General features: G+C 45.1%; 1 protein-coding gene and 1 long non-coding RNA gene across 7 annotated transcripts in view; both read left to right on the top strand.

Annotated features, from left to right (window-relative positions):
• arhgef18b (rho/rac guanine nucleotide exchange factor (GEF) 18b) overlaps positions 1–21,462 on the top strand; it is a 130,414-nt gene that overhangs the window by 28,775 nt on the left and 80,177 nt on the right. For 3 of the 5 annotated variants that reach the window (XM_052465457.1, XM_052465445.1, XM_052465438.1), the window contains exons 7-9: positions 3,429–3,506; positions 3,670–3,778; positions 4,509–4,689. In XM_052465457.1, coding sequence (XP_052321417.1) covers positions 3,429–3,506; positions 3,670–3,778; positions 4,509–4,689 — 368 coding nt within the window. Of the gene's footprint in view, positions 1–379; positions 436–3,428; positions 3,507–3,669; positions 3,779–4,508; positions 4,690–21,462 lie in introns of those variants that run through there. The other 2 variants (XM_052465462.1, XM_052465440.1) reach the window with 2 other exon arrangements.
• LOC127908193 (uncharacterized) lies at positions 18,688–19,593 on the top strand. 2 transcript variants are annotated; one of them, XR_008066263.1, is made up of 3 exons: positions 18,688–18,955; positions 19,196–19,431; positions 19,491–19,593. It is a non-coding gene; the product is annotated as an uncharacterized LOC127908193 (long non-coding RNA). The 2 variants fall into 2 exon arrangements; XR_008066262.1 differs by having other exon boundaries at positions 18,688–19,014.

Below are 21,462 nucleotides of genomic sequence, written 5' to 3'. Positions count from 1 at the left end.
CAAATCCCTTTTTGAAAGGTATGTTTGTGTACTGCATTCCACCCCTCCTCTTCTTCAGTGCAGCCAACTCCCACAGAGTCTACAGGGCTTTCCCTGTTCCCGTTTTGACATCTCTGCTCCATGTCGTATGTCTTCAGACTGTTCCTCCTCCAGTCCTCTCTCTCCCAGCTCCTTAGATGGCCCCTTCGCGTCTGTGTGTGTATGTTTGTGTGTGTGTGTGTGTGTGTGTGTATGCTCTGTGTGTGCGAGGGAAGGCATGCGTGCAGATGTGTGTGTGTGTGTATGTATGTGTGTGTGTCTCTAAATCACACATCCATTCAGTCTGACACTCAGCGCTCGCTACCCCCAGGCCCAGACCCATTGTCAGTCTCAGTGTCTTGTTTGTCTTAGGCTGATGATACAAAAAGTTCTGCAAGAGCTCAAGCAGTACCACGGGTAAGTAAACAGACCAAGGAGGCCTGCTTGGCCCTGATGCACCACCATCCCATCAAATCCTATAGCCTAGCAGAGCAGGGCTGGCCCTGATGCACCCCCATCCCATCGAATCCTACAGCCTAGCAGAGCAGGGCTGGCCCTGATGCACCCCCATCCCCATCCCATCCTATAGCCTAGCAGAGCAGGGCTGGCCCTGATGCACCCCCATCCCCATCCCATCCTATAGCCTAGCAGAGCAGGGCTGGCCCTGATGCACCCCCATCCCATCGAATCCTATAGCCTAGCAGAGCAGGGCTGGCCCTGATGCACCCCCATCCCATCGAATCCTATAGCCTAGCAGAGCAGGGCTGGCCCTGATGCGCCCCCATCCCATCGAATCCTACAGCCTAGCAGAGCAGGGCTGGCCCTGATGCACCCCCAACCCATCGAATCCTATAGCCTAGCAGAGCAGGGCTGGCCCTGATGCGCCCCCATCCCATCGAATCCTACAGCCTAGCAGAGCAGGGCTGGCCCTGATGCACCCCCAACCCATCGAATCCTATAGCCTAGCAGAGCAGGGCTGGCCCTGATGCACCCCCATCCCATCGAATCCTATAGCCTAGCAGAGCAGGGCTGGCCCTGATGCACCCCCATCCCCATCCCATCCTATAACCTAGCAGAGCAGGGCTGGCCCTGATGCACCCCCATCCCATCGATTCCTATAGCCTAGCAGAGCAGGGCTGGCCCTGATGCACCCCCATCCCCATCCCATCCTATAGTCAAGCAGAGCAGGGCTGGCCCTGATGCACCCCCATCCCATCGATTCCTATAGCCTAGCAGAGCAGGGCTGGCCCTGATGCACCCCCATCCCCATCCCATCCTATAGTCTAGCAGAGCAGGGCTGGCCCTGACGCACCCCCATCCCCATCCTATAGCCTAGCAGAGCAGGGCTGGCCCTGATGCACCCCCATCCCATCCTATAGCCTAGCAGAGCAGGGCTGGCCCTGATGCACCCCCATCCCCATCCCATCCTATAGCCTAGCAGAGCAGGGCTGGCCCTGATGCACCCCCATCCCCATCCCATCCTATAGCCTAGCAGAGCAGGGCTGGCCCTGATACACCCCCATCCCCATCCCATCCTATAGCCTAGCAGAGCAGGGCTGGATAGAAGCATGGGGAAACCACTGGCCTTTGCAGTGTTTGTTTGCGTATGTGTGAAATGGTGTGGAATTAGCATGCGCTTATGCTAGGTTACTCTGGGTGGGTGACAGTCTTGGTTCTGCACAGCGACAGCCTTGGCACAGTGACAGTCTTGGTTCTGTACAGTGACAGCCTTGGTTCTGTACAGCGACAGCCTTGGTTCTGTACAGCGACAGCCTTGGTTCTGTACAGCGACAGTCTTGGTTCTGTACAGCGACAGTCTTGGTTCTGTACAGCGACAGTCTTGGTTCTGTACAGCGACAGCCTTGGTTCTGTACAGCGACAGTCTTGGTTCTGCACAGCGACAGCCTTGGTTCTGCACAGCGACAGTCTTGGTTCTGTACAGCGACAGTCTTGGTTCTGCACAGCGACAGTCTTGGTTCTGCACAGCGACAGTCTTGGTTCTGTACAGCGACAGTCTTGGTTCTGCACAGCGACAGCCTTGGTTCTGTACAGCGACAGCCTTGGTTCTGTACAGCGACAGTCTTGGTTCTGTACAGCGACAGTCTTGGTTCTGTACAGCGACAGTCTTGGTTCTGCACAGCGACAGTCTTGGTTCTGTACAGCGACAGCCTTGGTTCTGTACAGTGACAGTCTTGGTTCTGTACAGTGACAGTCTTGGTTCTGTACAGTGACAGTCTTGGTTCTGTACAGTGACAGCCTTGGTTCTGTACAGTGACAGTCTTGGTTCTGCACAGTGACAGTCTTGGTTCTGTACAGTGACAGTCTTGGTTCTGCACAGTGACAGTCTTGGTTCTGCACAGTGACAGTCTTGGTTCTGTACAGCGACAGCCTTGGTTCTGCACAGCGACAGCCTTGGTTCTGCACAGCGACAGCCTTGGTTCTGCACAGCGACAGTCTTGGTTCTGCACAGCGACAGTCTTGGTTCTGCACAGCGACAGTCTTGGTTCTGCACAGTGACAGTCTTGGTTCTGCACAGTGACAGTCTTGGTTCTGCACAGTGACAGTCTTGGTTCTGCACAGTGACAGTCTTGGTTCTGCACAGTGACAGTCTTGGTTCTGTACAGTGACAGTCTTGGTTCTGCACAGTGACAGTCTTGGTTCTGCACAGTGAGAGTCTTGGTTCTGTACAGTGACAGTCTTGGTTCTGCACAGTGACAGTCTTGGTTCTGCACAGTGACAGTCTTGGTTCTGTACAGTGACAGTCTTGGTTCTGTACAGTGACAGTCTTGGTTCTGTACAGTGACAGTCTTGGTTCTGCACAGTGACAGTCTTGGTTCTGCACAGTGACAGTCTTGGTTCTGCACAGTGACAGTCTTGGTTCTGCACAGTGACAGCCTTGGTTCTGCACAGCGACAGTCTTGGTTCTGTACAGCGACAGTCTTGGTTCTGTACAGCGACAGTCTTGGTTCTGCACAGTGACACAGTTTGTGATGAAGATGTATTTTGGTTTTTAACTTTTAACTTTTTTTTTAACCTTTATTTAACTAAGTAAGTTAAGAACAAACTCTTATTTTCAATGACGGCCTAAGAACGGTGGGTTTAACTGCCTGTTCAGGGGCAGAACGACAGATCTGTACCTTGTCAGCTGGGGGGTTTGAACTTGCAACCTTCCGCTTACTAGTCCAACGCTCTATCCACTAGGCCACCCTGCCACTTTAACTGCATGGCCACCTGATTAGAGCTTTTCCTCTGTTTGTGAACTTACCTGAGAATGACATTCACCTGCCTGGATGAAGCGTGACCACAGGCTGTAGTCGCCTATTGTTATTATGCTCAATGTTTATCTCAATAGTAAAGCGCTGTGTTATTGAACCGGAGTAACTGTCCAACCGATGTCTTCTCCTCCACAGAGCCAGGCAGAGGACCACACGGCCAGAGGGGAAGGAGACTGGAAGTAGTGTCACCTGGTATGAATTTCTCTCCAACGAGTAAGTCGTCCATGGCCAGAGGATTTCACACTCATTTTAGTTTACACGTTTATGGAGGTTGACATTTCTTCTTTTACTCTGAAAATTAATTTCATATTAGTTTGTAATTTAATTGATCATTTGGGCCACGTCTGCCATCAGTCATTTGTCTTCTACTTGGTAGAAATGAGGAAGAAGAGGACCGAACAGAGAAAGTGGAAAAGGGGACCAAAGTGAAGCGCACCCTGAGCTCGCTTAGGAGCAGAATGACTGGCTCATTCAACAAAGACAAGGTGAACCAAAACAACACATGATGTACTGTATATACACACACACACTCAACATATTATTACTGTGTATATACACACACACACACTCAACATATTAGTACTGTGTATATACACACACACACACACACACACTCAACATATTAGTACTGTGTATATACACACACTCAACATATTAACAACTGGTTAGGGTGTGGTGTGAGCTTGCATGATAAGTGTGAGCATTGAGCAACTTTTTTGATAACTTGGGAATAACTAGTCTGTTACTGTCCCATGTTTGGACTAGTAACCGGAAGGTTGCAAGTTCAAACCCCCCAGCTGACGAGGTACATATCTGTCGTTCTGCCCCTGAACAGGCAGTTAACCCACTGTTCCTAGGCCATCATTGAAAATAAGAATTTGTTCTTAACTGACTTGCCTAGTTTAATGAAGGTAAAAAAATAAAAAATGTAATTATAAGGATCAAATCCTCGGGGTGTTCAACATTTCAGTCAGTGATGTGAAAGCTATTGTTCATTTCCATCCTAATGTCATCATTTTAGTGTGTGGGAATAGACTGTCTCTTTTCATCCTAATCTTCTAAGTCAGCCCTGTTGTCCTGTTATATTACCCCATGATACAGTCACTTCTTATGTTGGATTTTAAAAAACAAATCACCACAGTACAGTATTAAAAGTACAGTGTCAAAGATGAAAGCTGACATTATTTTCTCCCTGTTTCTCTTTCGTTCCCCCAGCAGGGTAAGAACCGAGAGAAAGAGCAGCAGAAGGGGAAGGAGAGGGAACTCAAAGAGAAAGAGAAACTGCATCACAGTAGTAGCAGTGGGCATAATTTGGTGCCAGGCTCCTTCTCCAGCTGTGCCACCTGCTCACTGTGCAGTAAGGCCCTGCAGAAAAAGCATGGTCTGCAGTGCCTGAGTGAGTAAGACACTAACTAACACACTCTAACATAGTGTACACTCGGCCTTCACACACTCTTCAAGTGTACCTCACACACTTTTCCCACTGGGCACTTTCCCCACTGGAAACAATCAACGTTGTTTCCACATTCTATACCGACATACCTATCTTCCCTTTTTTACCCAAATTCAATGACTTTGAATTTTTTATTTATGGGTCCAAAGTTTGTGTCCAGTGGAACCTACTACTCTCTGTTCATGACTTATAATCAACACACTCCTCTGCTCCTTTCTTAGACAACTATGCAAGTGTTTTGTTTCACTTCCTGTTGATAGCATGTGCTTGTGTAATGGAGGAAGGACATAGATGGCCAAGCTGCAAAGTCAAAATAGGCTACATCAACAAAACAAATGTATGAAAGCTAAAATATGCTTTTTGGTCTCATTTTATGGTTAAGGTAAGACATAGGGTTAGCAGTGTGGTTAAGGTAAGACATAGGGTTAGCAGTGTGGTTAAGGTAAGACATAGGGTTAGCAGTGTGGTTAAGGTAAGACATAGGGTTAGCAGTGTGGTTAAGGTAAGACATAGGGTTAGCAGTGTGGTTAAGGTAAGACATAGGGTTAGCATTGTGGTTAAGGTAAGACATAGGGTTAGCAGTGTGGTTAAGGTAAGACATAGGGTTAGCAGTGTGGTTAAGGTAAGACATAGGGTTAGCATTGTGGTTAAGGTAAGACATAGGGTTAGCAGTGTGGTTAAGGTAAGACATAGGGTTAGCAGTGTGGTTAAGGTAAGACATAGGGTTAGCAGTGTGGTTAAGGTAAGACATAGGGTTAGCATTGTGGTTAAGGTAAGACATAGGGTTAGCAGTGTGGTTAAGGTTAGACATAGGGTTAGCAGTGTGGTTAAGGTAAGACATAGGGTTAGCAGTGTGGTTAAGGTAAGACATAGGGTTAGCAGTGTGGTTAAGGTAAGACATAGGGTTAGCAGTGTGGTTAAGGTTAGACATAGGGTTAGCAGTGTGGTTAAGGTAAGACATAGGGTTAGCAGTGTGGTTAAGGTAAGACATAGGGTTAGCAGTGTGGTTAAGGTAAGACATAGGGTTAGCAGTGTGGTTAAGGTAAGACATAGGGTTAGCAGTGTGGTTAAGGTTAGGTTTAAAATACGATTTTAAAAAGAGGAATTGTAGAACTAGGCGGGGCTTCTGACTTTGCAACTTGGCCAGATAGTAACAACCATGTCTGTCACACAGAACCTTGAACTGGTTACATGGACAGTTGGAGTGAATCCAGAACAAATACATTTACTTGAACTGTCAGGTCATGTGCACGCCATTCTGTCTGTTTGGTCTTTACAGTACCTGTCCTCCCAAGTTTTGCTGTAAACACTGAGAACATCAAACCGGTGCAAAGGCAAAACAAGACATTGTAGTCAATACCTTTTTTTTTTAAGTGACTGTTTCAACTGTTAACATGATATTTAGGCCCACTAGGAAAGTATCTGGTAACAATGGCACTTTTATGGCACTTAACTTTGTAGAATTCTACAGAACTGGTAACTACCAAAGAAATGAACACGTAATTCATACCTCCATTAATGTGTAATTGCTATTTCCCCATGTACTTTCTGAGTAAATGCATGGAATGTTCTGTACCGTCAGTAAGATACATTTCTGCTACCAGATCATGTTTACAGCTACAATAGAAGTACAAAATGTTTCAGCACCAATGGGGCTTCTCCCTCTGACACTCTTTCCTCACCCCTGTGCGGTAGCAGTCCAGACGATAAGATGTATTAACACAGGGAGTGATTTCAGCACCAATGGGGTTTCTCCCTCTGACACTCTTTCCTCACCCCTGTGCGGTAGCAGTCCAGACGATAAGATGTATTAACACAGGGAGTGATTTCAGCACCAATGGGGCTTCTCCCTCTGACACTCTTTAGCAGTCCAGACGATAAGATGTATTAACACAGGGAGTGCCAATGGGGCTTCTCCCTCTGACCCTGTGCGGTAGCAGTCCAACTGTATTAACACAGGGAGTGATTTCAACACCAATTTTGACATTCCATAATTAAAAAGATATGATATATTTCATGATTTGAAACTGCATAGACTTAATATTGAATTCAAATACAATTTCTGTTGGCACTGAAATCACTCCATTATGTAGCCTGATGATGAAGTAGCCCTGTCTTTGTGGGGTGAGGCAGTGTCAGCAGATGATAGGGCAACGCAACACTAAACACACGCAGACAGGAGAGGAGTAGAACAATGGTCTAATACCAGTGTATGAGGGAGGTGGTTTTAAATGTTGTTTTTAAATCACTCCCACATAACAGCCTTTTCTTTGGACGTTGACATGGATATACGGATAGAACAATATAGCCGTTAAGGGAAAAGGACGACTGAGATATTAACACCAAACAGAGCAGGGGGGTTTCTTATTGAATTAATTATTCCCTGGGACCCAGTGGAATACTGTGTCACCCACAGACACTTATTCTCACTATTTCACCCAACCGCATGCTCTTTGGGTGGCCCAAGTAATGGCCTGAGACAAGATCCTAACCTCTTGGAATAACAAGGACAGAACCCACAGGGAAAGGTATGTCAGTCACTGAATTTAATCTTTAAACCAAAATATACTCTTTCTCTCTCTGTTTTTACGAATGTAATTGAGCTGCGGTTGAAGTAGGACTCCCCTGGCTGCAAATAGGGGAGGATGTTTGTTTTCAGAGGATGTTTGTTTACAGAGGATGTTTGTTTACAGAGGATGTTTGTTTACAGAGGATGTTTGTTTACAGAGGATGTTTGTTTACAGAGGATGTTTGTTTACAGAGGATGTTTGTTTTCAGAGGATGTTTGTTTACAGAGGATGTTTGTTTTCAGAGGATGTTTGTTTACAGAGGATGTTTGTTTTCAGAGGATGTTTGTTTACAGAGGATGTTTGTTTTCAGAGGATGTTTGTTTACAGAGGATGTTTGTTTTCAGAGGATGTTTGTTTACAGAGGATGTTTGTTTACAGAGGATGTTTGTTTACAGAGGATGTTTGTTTACATGCTGCTTTGTTGCCATTTGCTTTGTTGCCATTTGTTATTATTATATTGAAGGAGTTGAGACAAAACGTGTTAACCTCTTAACACACACACACACACTGTGTGTGTCCCCTTCCCTCTTACCACACACACACTGTGTGTGTCCCCTTCCCTCTTAACACACACACACTGTGTGTGTCCCCTTCCCTCTTACCACACACACACTGTGTGTGTCCCCTTCCCTCTTACCACACACACACTGTGTGTGTCCCCTTCCCTCTTACCATAGAATTATTACCTCAAGTTCAAACGCCATTGTTTGTAGGTAGGTCCTCAAGCCACACATCACTTATAGTATCTAGTCCTCAAGCCACACATCACTTATAGTATCTAGTCCTGTCACCCTAGTTCAAGCCACACATCCTCTTCCTCAAGCCACACATCACTTATAGTATCTAGTGCTGCCACACATCACCCCTTCCCTCTCAAGCCACACATCACTTATAGTATCTACACACACACTTATAGTATCTAGTCCTCAAGCCACACATCACCTAGTCTTCACTTATAGTATCTACAAGCCACACATCACTTATGTATCTAGTGCTGCCACACATCCCTTCAAGCCACACATCACTTATAGTATCTAGTCCTCAAGCCACACATCACTTATAGTATCTAGTCACCTAGTCCTCAAGCCACACATCACTTATAGTATCTAGTCCTCAAGCCACACATCACTTATAGTATCTAGTCCTGCCACACATCACTTATAGTGTCAAGCCACACCCTTCCCTCTTAACAAGCCACACATCACTTATAGTATCTAGTCCTCAAGCCACACACATCACTTATAGTATCTAGTCCTCAAGCCACACATCACTTATAGTATCTAGTCCCTCTATAGTATCCACACACATCACTTATAGTATCTAGTCCTCACATCACTTATAGTATCTAGTCCTCAAGCCACACATCACTTATAGTACTGTGTAGTATCTGTCATCCCTTCAAGCCACACATCACTTAGTGCTCAGCCACACATCACTTATAGTATCTAGTGTGTCACTTATAGTATCCCTTCCTCTTACTTATAGTATCCACACATCACTTATAGTATCTGTGTCAAGCCACACATCCCTTCAAGCCACACATCACTTATAGTATCTAGTCCTCAAGCCACACATCACTTATAGTGTCTGCCACACAGTCACCTAGTCCTCATCACTTATAGTATCTAGTCCTCAAGCCACACATCACTTATAGTACTAGTCCTCAAGCCACACATCACTTATAGTAGTCAAGCCACACATCACTTATAGTATCTCCTCAAGCCACCTCTTATAGTATCTAGTCCTCAAGCCACACATCACTGTGTGCCACACATCACTTATAGTATCTAGTCCTCAAGCCACCATCACTTAGTCCCAGCCACACATCACTTATAGTATCTAGTCCCCTTCCTCTAGTCCTCAAGCCACACATCACTTATAGTGTGTGTCCCTCCTCAAGCCACACATCACTAGTGTCCTGCCACACATCACTTATAGTATCTAGTCCTCAAGCCACCTCACTTATAGTATCTAGTCCTCAAGCCACACACATGTGTGTGTCCCCTAGTCCTCAAGCCACACATCCTTATAGTATCTAGTCCTCAAGCCACACATCACTTATGTATCTGTCAAGCCACACATCACTTATAGTATCTAGTCCTCAAGCCACACATCACTTATACCATCACTTATAATTATTACACATCACTTATAGTTCAAACGCCATTGTTTGTCAAGCCACACATCACTTATAGTATCTAGGTCCTCAAGCCACACATCACTTATAGTATCTAGTCCTCAAGCCACACATCACTTATAGTATCTAGTCCTCAAGCCACACATCACTTATAGTATCTAGTCCTCAAGCCACACATCACTTATAGTATCTAGTCCTCAAGCCACACATCACTTATAGTATCTAGTCCTCAAGCCACACATCACTTATAGTATCTAGTCCTCAAGCCACACATCACTTATAGTATCTAGTATCACTTATAGTATCTAGTCCTCAAGCCACACATCACTTATAGTATCTAGTCCTCAAGCCACACATCACTTATAGTATAGTCCTATCTAGTCCTCAAGCCACACATCACTTATAGTATCTAGTCCTCAAGCCACACATCACTTATAGTATCTAGTCCTCAAGCCACACATCACTTATAGTATCTAGTCCTCAAGCCACACATCACTTATAGTATCTAGTCCTCAAGCCACACATCACTTATAGTATCTAGTCCTCAAGCCACACATCACTTATAGTATCTAGTCCTCAAGCCACACATCACTTATAGTATCTAGTCCTCAAGCCACACATCACTTATAGTATCTAGTCCTCAAGCCACACATCACTTATAGTATCTAGTCCTCAAGCCACACATCACTTATAGTATCTAGTCCTCAAGCCACACATCACTTATAGTATCTAGTCCTCAAGCCACACATCACTTATAGTATCTAGTCCTCAAGCCACACATCACTTATAGTATCTAGTCCTCAAGCCACACATCACTTATAGTATCTAGTCCTCAAGCCACACATCACTTATAGTATCTAGTCCTCAAGCCACACATCACTTATAGTATCTAGTCCTCAAGCCACACATCACTTATAGTATCTAGTCCTCCATCACTTATAGTATCTAGCCAGCCACACATCACTTATAGTATCTAGTCCTCAAGCCACACATCACTTATAGTATCTAGTCCTCAAGCCACACATCACTTATAGTATCTAGTCCTCAAGCCACACATCACTTATAGTATCTAGTCCTCAAGCCACACATCACTTATAGTATCTAGTCACATCACTTATAGTATCTAGTCCCAAGCCACACATCACTTATAGTATCTAGTCCTCAAGCCACACATCACTTATAGTATCTAGTCCTAGTATCTAGTCCTCAAGCCACACATCACTTATAGTATCTAGTCCTCAAGCCACACATCACTTATAGTATCTAGTCCTCAAGCCACACATCACTTATAGTATCTAGTCCTCAAGCCACACATCACTTATAGTATCTAGTCCTCAAGCCACACATCACTTATAGTATCTAGTGCTCAAGCAACACATCACTTATAGTATCTAGTCCTCAAGCCACACATCACTTATAGTATCTAGTCCTCAAGCCACACATCACTTATAGTATCTAGTCCTCAAGCCACACATCACTTATAGTATCTAGTCCTCAAGCCACACATCACTTATAGTATCTAGTGCCCAGCTACTGGATTGTTTTTGTATACGTTAATGTCACATCTCGTGTTAATGGAATTCACAGACCCTTCTCTTCGCACACATGGTCTGCAGTGATTAGTTGAGAGGGGAATCCTCTGGAAAACAGTGTGACTGTAAACACATGGGCAAACATGATCAAACTCTCTCACTCATGGGTTTTTCATTTTTAAACTGCATGGGGAACTTGTAGTCTCAGTGTCCATTTCATATTATACTATATTTTCACTCTGGAATGAGGAAACTACTGCCTGGTCTCTTTCGTTCAGTTCATTGTCTAGGTCTAGGAGAGATAATATATAGCTACAGTATATATTCTACTGTAGTACATTATCCTAAATTAAACTCTTAAAGGGCTTGAAGTGTTTACAGACCTGAGCAGAGCGACAAAGCCCGCGATCACCTAAAAACAGGCATAAATCGGACAGCAGGACAAGACTGCTGGGGAATATTATGAATGACTGTTTACTTTGGTTGGCTTATTAAGCATGAAACAAATCATACTGATATCTCACAAGGCACCACATAATCAGGATGCTTAGGATTCAACACTAACCAGTGACAGACATACAGCTGGGCTGCCTTATGATTCAACACTAACCAGTGACAGACAGACAGCTGGGCTGCCTTAGGATTCAACACTAACCAGTGACAGACAGACAGCTGGGCTGCCTTATGATTCAACACTAACCAGTGACAGACATACAGCTGGGCTGCCTTATGATTCAACACTAACCAGTGACAGACAGACAGCTGGGCTGCCTTAGGATTCAACACTAACCAGTGACAGACAGACAGCTGGGCTTATGATTCAACACTAACCAGTTATGATTCAACACTAACCAGTGACAGACAGACAGCTGGGCTGCCTTAGGATTCAACACTAACCAGTGACAGACAGACAGCTGGGCTGCCTTATGTTTCAACACTAACCAGTGACAGACAGACAGCAGGGCTGCCTTATGATTCAACACTAACCAGTGACAGACAGACAGCTGGGCTGCCTTATGATTCAACACTAACCAGTGACAGACAGACAGCTGGGCTGCCTTATGATTCAACACTAACCAGTGACAGACAGACAGCAGGGCTGCCTTATGATTCAACACTAACCAGTGACAGACAGACAGCAGGGCTGCCTTAGGATTCAACACTAACCAGTGACAGACAGACAGCTGGGCTGCCTTATGATTCAACACTAACCAGTGACAGACAGACAGCTGGGCTGCCTTATGATTCAACACTAACCAGTGACAGACAGACAGCTGGGCTGCCTTATGATTCAACACTAACCAGTGACAGACAGACAGCAGGGCTGCCTTATGATTCAACACTAACCAGTGACAGACAGACAGCTGGGCTGCCTTATGTTTCAACACTAACCAGTGACAGACAGACAGCAGGGCTGCCTTATGATTCAACACTAACCAGTGACAGACAGACAGCTGGGCTGCCTTATGATTCAACACTAACCAGTGACAGACAGACAGCTGGGCTGCCTTATGATTCAACACGAACCAGTGACAGACAGACAGCTGGGCTGCCTTATGATTCAACACTAACAGACAGACAGACAGCTGGGCTGCCTTAGGATTCAACACTAACCAGTGACAGACAGACAGCTGGGCTGCCTTAGGATTCAACACGAACCAGTGACAGACAGACAGCTGGGCTGCCTTATGATTCAACACTAACCAGTGACAGACAGACAGCTGGGCTGCCTTATGATTCAACACTAACCAGTGACAGACAGACAGCTGGGCTGCCTTATGATTCAACACTAACAGACAGACAGACAGCTGGGCTGCCTTAGGATTCAACACTAACCAGTGACAGACAGACAGCTGGGCTGCCTTATGATTCAACACTAACCAGTGACAGACAGACAGCTGGGCTGCCTTATGATTCAACACTAACCAGTGACAGACAGACAGCTGGGCTGCCTTATGATTCAACACTAACCAGTGACAGACAGACAGCTGGGCTGCCTTATGATTCAACACTAACCAGTGACAGACAGACAGCTGGGCTGCCTTATGATTCAACACTAACCAGTGACAGACAGACAGCTGGGCTGCCTTATGATTCAACACTAACCAGTGACAGACAGACAGCTGGGCTGCCTTATGATTCAACACTAACCAGTGACAGACAGACAGCTGGGCTGCCTTATGATTCAACACTAACCAGTGACAGACAGACAGCTGGGATGCCTTATGTTTACACTTGAGTAAAGATATTACATATGTTTTTTTAGTTGGAATCTTCTAAAACACTACAAGCCAAATGAATTCAACTCCAAATGTTCAACAAATGCAGGAAAAATAAACAACCATCATTAATGGCCTACTTATTGGCGTGAGAAAAGAAGTGAGTGTCCCTTTAATTCTGAACCCAAGCCTAGGATAATCAGCCTAGAATCAGCCTGTGGAATGCGTCGTTTGTAAACCAGGGATTGTTCCCATAATTCTTGCTTGTTGGAGTGTGTAGGGAAGCCGAGCTGGACGGAGAAAACAGTGGGAATATACTGATTTTACACGACATACCGATATCTTTTGAATTGGATCACAGACTTGTGTTTTTTCTTTCACGGTAAGCTCTCGAACAAAACAGGTGGATGCGCCGTTTTTCTTTTCTCTCTCTCTCTCTCTCTCTCTCTCACTTGTTGCAGAGATCTGCTTAGATGCTACAGTAGTTAGCTAACCAGTATGCTAAGGTAGTTGACCGGTAAATTAGCCATCTATAGGCCAGCTAGCTAACTAACTGATAAAGGTACAGAGTTCAGAGGCAAAATACACGTAGAGCTGTTTTAGTAGCTAGCTACCTGCAGACCTGAAAAGCGTACCGTATTTCAATGATGTATTTAAATACGTTGGCTTAGCTAGGTAGCTTGATATCCAAGTTAAGAGCTAATTACAGTAGCTAACTTAGCGAGCTAAGTATGCCAACTAAGCTAGTTAGCTACAGTCCTATAGAACATAAACAAGCTAAGTTAGCTAGCTAACGTTAGATTGAACACCAATTGGCTATAATTTGCTACTGTTCCTTTCAACGTATAACTATTTTAGCTAGCTATCTGTTAAGATTTGTGATTTGAGATCCTCTTGCAACAGGTGATCGAGCTAAGTTTACTACGAACGTTATCTAGTATCTGTTTTTACTAGAAAGTCAATCATCTAGCTTTCTCTACAATATGCAGGCTTGTCTCTCATGGTTTGTTTATATTTTTGCCTGTTATTTTTTAAATATTTTTTAAATTTCAAATATCCGTCTGAAAATCACTGCTAAACTGCATTGTAACTTTCTTAGATCAAAATATAATCTCAAACAAATGCACTATTTCATAAGTATATCAGTAACGTTATATCTCAAACGAATGCACTACAGCCTAAGTATATCATCAATATTTGGCATGCTTCATTTGGGAGTGAAACATGGATGGTTCCTTGCCCCATTTCTTCAAACACTGCAGTACATAAGCCCAGGTCTGGACTAGGTGGTCACATTTCCCACCAACCTCTCTCAGTTCTCTGAGCTCACTGGGTCGGGGTCACATGGTAATAATTGTGCTTGGCAGGTCTGCCAGTGTATAACAGCTCACCCCAGTGCCTCTGAGTCTACCCCTGTTAGGACACTGCTTCTCCACGCCTGACTGACCACCCTCCCACCCTGCCTCTACCCACCCTCCCACCCTGCCTGCCTCTACCCACCCTCCCACCCTGCCTCTACCCACCCTCCAACCCTGCCTCCACCCTGCCTCTACCCACCCTCCTACCCTGCCTCTACCCACCCTCCCACCCTGCCTCCCTGCCCTACCCACCCTCCCACCCTGCCTCTACCCACCCTCCAACCCTGCCTCCTACCCTGCCTCTACCCACCCTCCTACCCTGCCTCTACCCACCCTCCCACCCTGCCTCTACCCACCCGCCCACCCTGCCTCTACCCACCCTCCCACCCTGCCTACCCACCCTCCCACCCTGCCTCTACCCACCCTCCCACCCTGCCTCTACCCACCCTCCCACCCTGCCTTTAACCACCCTCCCACCCTGCCCACCCACCCTCCCACCCTGCCTCTACCCACCCTCCCACCCTGCCTCCTACCCACCCTTCAACCCTGCCTCCTACCCTGCCTCTACCCACCCTCCTACCCTGCCTCTACCCACCCTCCCACCCTGCCTCTACCCACCCTGCCCTCCTACCCTGCCTCTACCCACCCCTCCCACCCTGCCTCTACCCACCCTCCTACCCTGCCTCTACCCACCCTCCTACCCTGCCTCTACCCACCCTTCAACCCTGCCTCCTACCCTGCCTCTACCCACCCTCCTACCCTGCCTCTACCCATCCTCCTACCCTGCCTCTACCCACCCTTCAACCCTGCCTCCTACCCTGCCTCTACCCACCCTCCTACCCTGCCTCTACCCACCCTCCCACCCTGCCTCTACCCACCCACCCTGCCTCTACCCACCCTCCTACCCTGCCTCTACCCACCCTCCTACCCTGCCTCTACCCACCCTCCTACCCTGCCTCTACCCACCCTTCAACCCTGCCTCCTACCCTGCCTCTACCCACCCTCCTACCCTGCCTCTACCCACCCTCCTACCCTGCCTCTACCCAGGGATGAGTCAGGTGCACTGAACAGGCTATGCTACTCAGTCAGGGCAGACCAGCTTCCTCTCACCAAGTTCCTATTCAGTAGGTTGGCATATTTTAGAAAGCTGCAGATGGACAATATATTATGGAAAGAATAGTTTTCTGTGTTGTGGAATATGAACTTGTTTTGATTCATTGGAGCAATATTAGGCTAAGTAACAAAAACTGTTTTGAAACTTGTTTGGCTAACGATGTGATATGTGATCTTTAGTGCTGAGGCTTCTGTCCGGGGATAACTGTGAATTAGCCTAGACCTAGGTCAGGTGCACAGACGGTTGTCAGCAGAGCAGCAAAAAAAAAAAAAATATGCCATTTAGCAGACGCTTTTATCCAAAGCGACTTACAGTCATGTGTGCATACATTCTACGTATGGGTGGTCCCGGGGATCGAACCCACTACCCTGGCGTTACAAGCGCCATGCTCTACCAACTGAGCTACAGAAGGACCAGCAGAAGTAGACGACGTAGCACACGGAAGTGGTTTCTCTCAGTCGGTATTAGATGTGTCATTTTGTAACATTTCTGAGTCAAATCATTCCAACAGCCGTCTGTACGACGACTGCAGGACCTGACATATGTTAGAAAATTGGAGTGCTGCTGTGGGTAGATTGTTTAAGATGTCAGTGTGAATACATTATTATATATATATACATATACACACACATACACACACACACACTTGATGGTGTGAATTGGTTACATTTGGGTGAGGCTGTACTATCAGGTGAGAAGCTTGGCTTCCCATCCCTCGCCCCTCCCCTATCTATCTTCATGCCAGAAAGTTCAATTGACTCCTGTGCTACAAATAAAACTAACAGTAAATACCAAACTGACAAATATGTCTAGGCCTTGTGCTTTATTAAACATGATGTATTACTACTAGTAAGGCTCCTCTTCCAGGGAAAACTAAATAACTTTCATAAGAAATCCCTTCACTATCGCATTCTGTGTGGCGGTTTCTCCCTTAATAAAGATAAGACAAGGCCTTGCATTCTTCAGGGCAGAGGCTTCTATTGAGGAGTGTCTGCTAGCTGCTGCCTGTTGCCTCCACCTCTCTCGTTGTGGTGGGTCATGGAATTTAGAATGTCAACCAAGTTGACCACGGTCACCGTTTTGTAATTGTTTGAATAGCAAACATTTGGTTTAAAAAAAATAAAAAAAGCGATATTTTTTCCCCTCCGTCTCCTGTGTTGGTTCGCCAGCGTGGCCTGTTTTGGTAAGACATTGGGGGCATGTATTTTATGATACTCCTTTGTTACAACACCTCGCTGAAACAAACAAAGATCTTCATCACGTTGTGTAGAGTCCATGTTGCCGTGGAAACAGACTCACCCTCCCCTTTGTCTGAATACCAAGCTGTCTTCAGTCAGCTGTTCTTTCAATAACACAACCTTCTTCTAAAACTGGGTAGTTTGGTCTCCTTATATTGTCTGTTTGACCTGAACCAGGCTTTAACTTTGGTGCTTTGGGGTAAAGTTTGTTGACTTAAATATGTAAAACATAAATAAATAAATAAATATATATATATATTAAAGTGGTTAATGACAGTTATATTATTTTAATGATACTAATTTTATTTTTAATGACTTGTCTTCATGAATAATTGTCAATATTCACTATTCTACAATGACTGTTTCAGCCGGTGGCTCCTGTCTCAAGAGGGCTGTGTTTCTGTACACACCATTAAGTCAGTTGGTCATTAGTGCTGAGTGATTAATTGCCCTTTTGGTTGTTTTTTTTAAACAACTACTTGACCAATGTACGTTCAATTATTTGAATTCCATTTAATTTTTTTCTTTTCTTCTGTGAGCTCAATATTGCACAGTTTCTGTAGTGAGAAATCCGATCAAGCCCGAACTATGCGATGTTGTAGTTTCCAACAGGCCAATATTCTACATAGTTTATAGCAGAAAATGTGGTATTTAACTACAATGACCATAAACCATTGCGCGCCTACTTGTCTGTTTCTTTTACACCTACTACGTAAGAGAGAAGAACGCATGATAGAGGGATACAGAGCAGTTGCTTCGCGAGGCAACTCTACATGAAAATACATCTAAGTCATTGATGGCCAAGTTGGTATTCATAAAAGTATGCCTTTTTTACTTTGAATAACTACTAAAATTGTTTTTTTTTTTGTCAGGCAGCAGCTTTCTAGAGAACAGATGACTTAGAATTAAATAGTCATAAAACAAATATAATATACACAACTAAAATATTTGAAAATAAAGTACTGTGAATAAATGATGGTTAATAAGTGATAATGGGCAGTCACTACCAACATGGGGCTTTTATTAATTGTTATCTGTGTTTTGGAATTCAACCCACAATGCATTGTGCATTTAACCCCCCCCCTCCAAAAAAAAATATATATCAAACCGTCCTCAAAACACTAATCGCTCGCACTGTCGGTCAAGTATGCAGCACTATGCACTTGGCTGCACCCTCAGTTGCTATCCTGTGTTCACTGCTGGGCCAGCCAACAGGTGCAAGGGAGGGTGTGGTGACTGACTGGCTGAATCAAATAAAATACAATGTAATTTGTCTCTCACTTTGTACATTTCAAGTGTAGACTAACAGTGAAATGCTTACTTACGGGTCCTTTTCCAACAATGCAGAGTTAGATGCACTATGCCGAAATTGATCCACCAATTCCTGGTTGCTGAAATTATTTTTTTTTGCCTAATTTCAATTTGTCACAAAACAAGCAATTATAGTGTAACGATCATTGTACCAGCTGTGAAATATATTTTCCATAACCAAAAATATGGTGTTTTCAGCTGTTGGAAGCTCAAGCTCACTTTAAGAACAGGAAGCATAGAAATAACACGCACAGAAGAGATCTACCCCTTCTTTGACTGCCGTTCAATGAAAATGACAGATCTATAACGCACATTTCTATGTGAATTTGATTGAGTTGCCCAAAAAGTTATATATATATATATAACAGCTTTGAAGATAAACAAAAGAATACATAGTGACACGAGGAATAAATAAACAGTGAATAACTAACGAGCAAAATAACATGGCTATATATGGGGAGTAGCAGTACCCAGTCGATGTGCAGGGGTACGAGGTAATAACATGGCTATATACAGGGAGTAGCAGTACCCAGTCGATGTGCAGGGGTACGAGGTAATAACATGGCTATATACGGGGAGTAGCAGTACCCAGTCGATGTGCAGGGGTACGAGGTAATAACATGGCTATATACGGGGAGTAGCAGTACCCAGTCGATGTGCAGGGGTACGAGGTAATAACATGGCTATATACGGGGAGTAGCAGTACCCAGTCGATGTGCAGGGGTACGAGGTAATAACATGGCTATATATGGGGAGTAGCAGTACCCAGTCGATGTGCAGGGGTACGAGGTAATAACATGGCTATATACGGGGAGTAGCAGTACCCAGTCAATGTGCAGGGGTACGAGGTAATAACATGGCTATATATGGGGAGTAATTTGTAAGTCGCTCTGGATAAGAGCGTCTGCTAAATGACTTAAATGTAAATGTAAATGAGTAGCAGTACCCAGTCGATGTGTAGGGGTACGAGGTAATAACATGGCTATATACGGGGAGTAGCAGTACCCAGTCGATGTGCAGGGGTACGAGGTAATAACATGGCTATATACGGGGAGTAGCAGTACCCAGTCGATGTGCAGGGGTACGAGGTAATAACATGGCTATATACGGGGAGTAGCAGTACCCAGTCGATGTGCAGGGGTACGAGGTAATAACATGGCTATATACGGGGAGTAGCAGTACCCAGTCGATGTGCAGGGGTACGAGGTAATAACATGGTTATATACGGGGAGTAGCAGTACCCAGTCGATGTGCAGGGATACGAGGTAATAACATGGCTATATACGGGGAGTAGCAGTACCCAGTCGATGTGCAGGGGTACGAGGTAATAACATGGCTATATACGGGAGTAGCAGTACTGAGTGGGTGTCAGTGTGTGTGGGTTGGGGTGTCAGTGGGTGTCAGTGTGTGTGGGTTGGGGTGTGTGTCAGTGTGTGTGGGTTGGGGTGTGTGTCGGTGTGTGTGGGTTGGGGTGTCAGTGGGTGTGGTGTGGGTTGGGGTGTCAGTGTGGGTGTGGTGTGGGTTGGGGTGTCAGTGTGGGTGTGGGTTGGGGTGTCAGTGTGTGTGTGGGTTGGGTTGGGGTGTTAGTGTGTGGGTGTGGTGTGGGTTGGGGTGTCTGCAGTGCAAGAGAGTTGGAGAATAAAGGGTCAATACAGGTAGTCCGGGTAGCCATTTGATGAGCAACTTAGCAGTCTGGTTTAGCAGTCTGGTTTAAGCAGTCTGGTTTAAGCAGTCTGGTTTAAGCAGTCTGGTTTAAGCAGTCTGGTTTAAGCAGTCTGGTTTAAGCAGTCTGGTTTAAGCAGTCTGGTTTAAGCAGTCTGGTTTAGCAGTCTGGTTTAAGCAGTCTGGTTTAAGCAGTCTGGTTTAAGCAGTCTGGTTTAAGCAGTCTGGTTTAAGCAGTCTGGTTTAAGCAGTCTGGTTTAAGCAGTCTGGTTTAAGCAGTCTGGTCTAGCAGTCTGGTCTAGCAGTCTTGTCTAGCAGTCTTGTCTAGCAGTCTTGTCTAGCAGTCTTGTCTGGTTTAGCAGTCTAATGTCTTGGGGGTAGAATCTGTTCAGGGTCCTGTTGGTTCTAGACTTGGTGCGCTGGCTGGCTGACTGGCTGGCTGTTCAGTGTTTGCTCACTATCAGCCCCTCACCACAACATTACTGAATGATTCTTGCTAACCCTGTCTGGCAGGCCTTTTCAGCTGCTGAGTACCCTGGTACTCACTCAGCTATTGCCAAACACAGACCGAGCTGAACCCTGATGGGTCAACTCTGACCCGAGCTGAACCCTGACCCTGACATAATACATTTATCCCCACCACAACTGACATTACACATTTACAGTTGAAGTCTAAAGTTTACATACACCTTAGCCAAATACATTTAAACTCACTTTTTTCACAATTCCTGACATTTAATCCTTGTAAAAATTCCCTGTCTTTGGTAATTTAGGATCACCACATTATTTTAAGAATGTGAAATGTCAGAATAATAGTATAGAATTATTTCTTTCGGCTTTTATTTCTTTCATCACATTCCCAGTGGGTCAGAAGTTTACATACGCTCAAATAGTATTTGGTAGCATTGCCTTTTAAATTGTTTAACGTGGGTCAAACGTTTCGGGTAGCCTTCCACAAGCTTCCCACAATAAGTTGGGTGAATTTTGGCCCATTCCTCCTGACAGAGCTGGTGTAACCTGGAGTCAGGTTTGTAAGCCTCCTTGCTCGCACACTCTTTTTCGGTTCTTCCCTTCACATTTCCTATAGGATTGAGGTCAGGGCTTTGCGATGGCAACTCCAATACCTTGACTTTGTTATCCTTAAGTCATTTTGCCACAACTTTGGAAGTATGCTTGGAGTCATTGTCCATTTGGAAGACCCATTTGCGACCAAGCTTTAACTTCCTGACTGATGTCTTCAGATGTTGCTTCAATATATCCACATAATTGTCCATCCTTATGATGCCATCTATTTTGTGAAGTGCACCAGTCCCTGTGCTTCATTGTTGGGATTGTGTTCTTCGGCTTGCAAGCCACCCCCTTTTTCCTACAAACATAACGATGGTCATTATGGCCAAACAGTTCTATTTTTGTTTCATCAGACCAGAGGACATTTCTCCAAAAAGTACAATCTTTGTCTCCATGTGCAGTTGCAAACCATAGTCTGGCTTTTTATGGCTGTTTTGGAGCAGTGGCTTCTTCCTTGCTGAGCGGCCTTTCAGGTTAAGTCTATATCGGACATCTTCACAAGGTCCT

Source organism: Oncorhynchus keta, chromosome 1 (genome assembly GCF_023373465.1).
Source record: "Oncorhynchus keta strain PuntledgeMale-10-30-2019 chromosome 1, Oket_V2, whole genome shotgun sequence".
Lineage (NCBI taxonomy): Eukaryota > Metazoa > Chordata > Actinopteri > Salmoniformes > Salmonidae > Oncorhynchus > Oncorhynchus keta.
The sequence above is the reverse complement of the archived record's forward strand: the minus strand, read 5'-3'. Positions and strand labels throughout refer to the sequence as shown.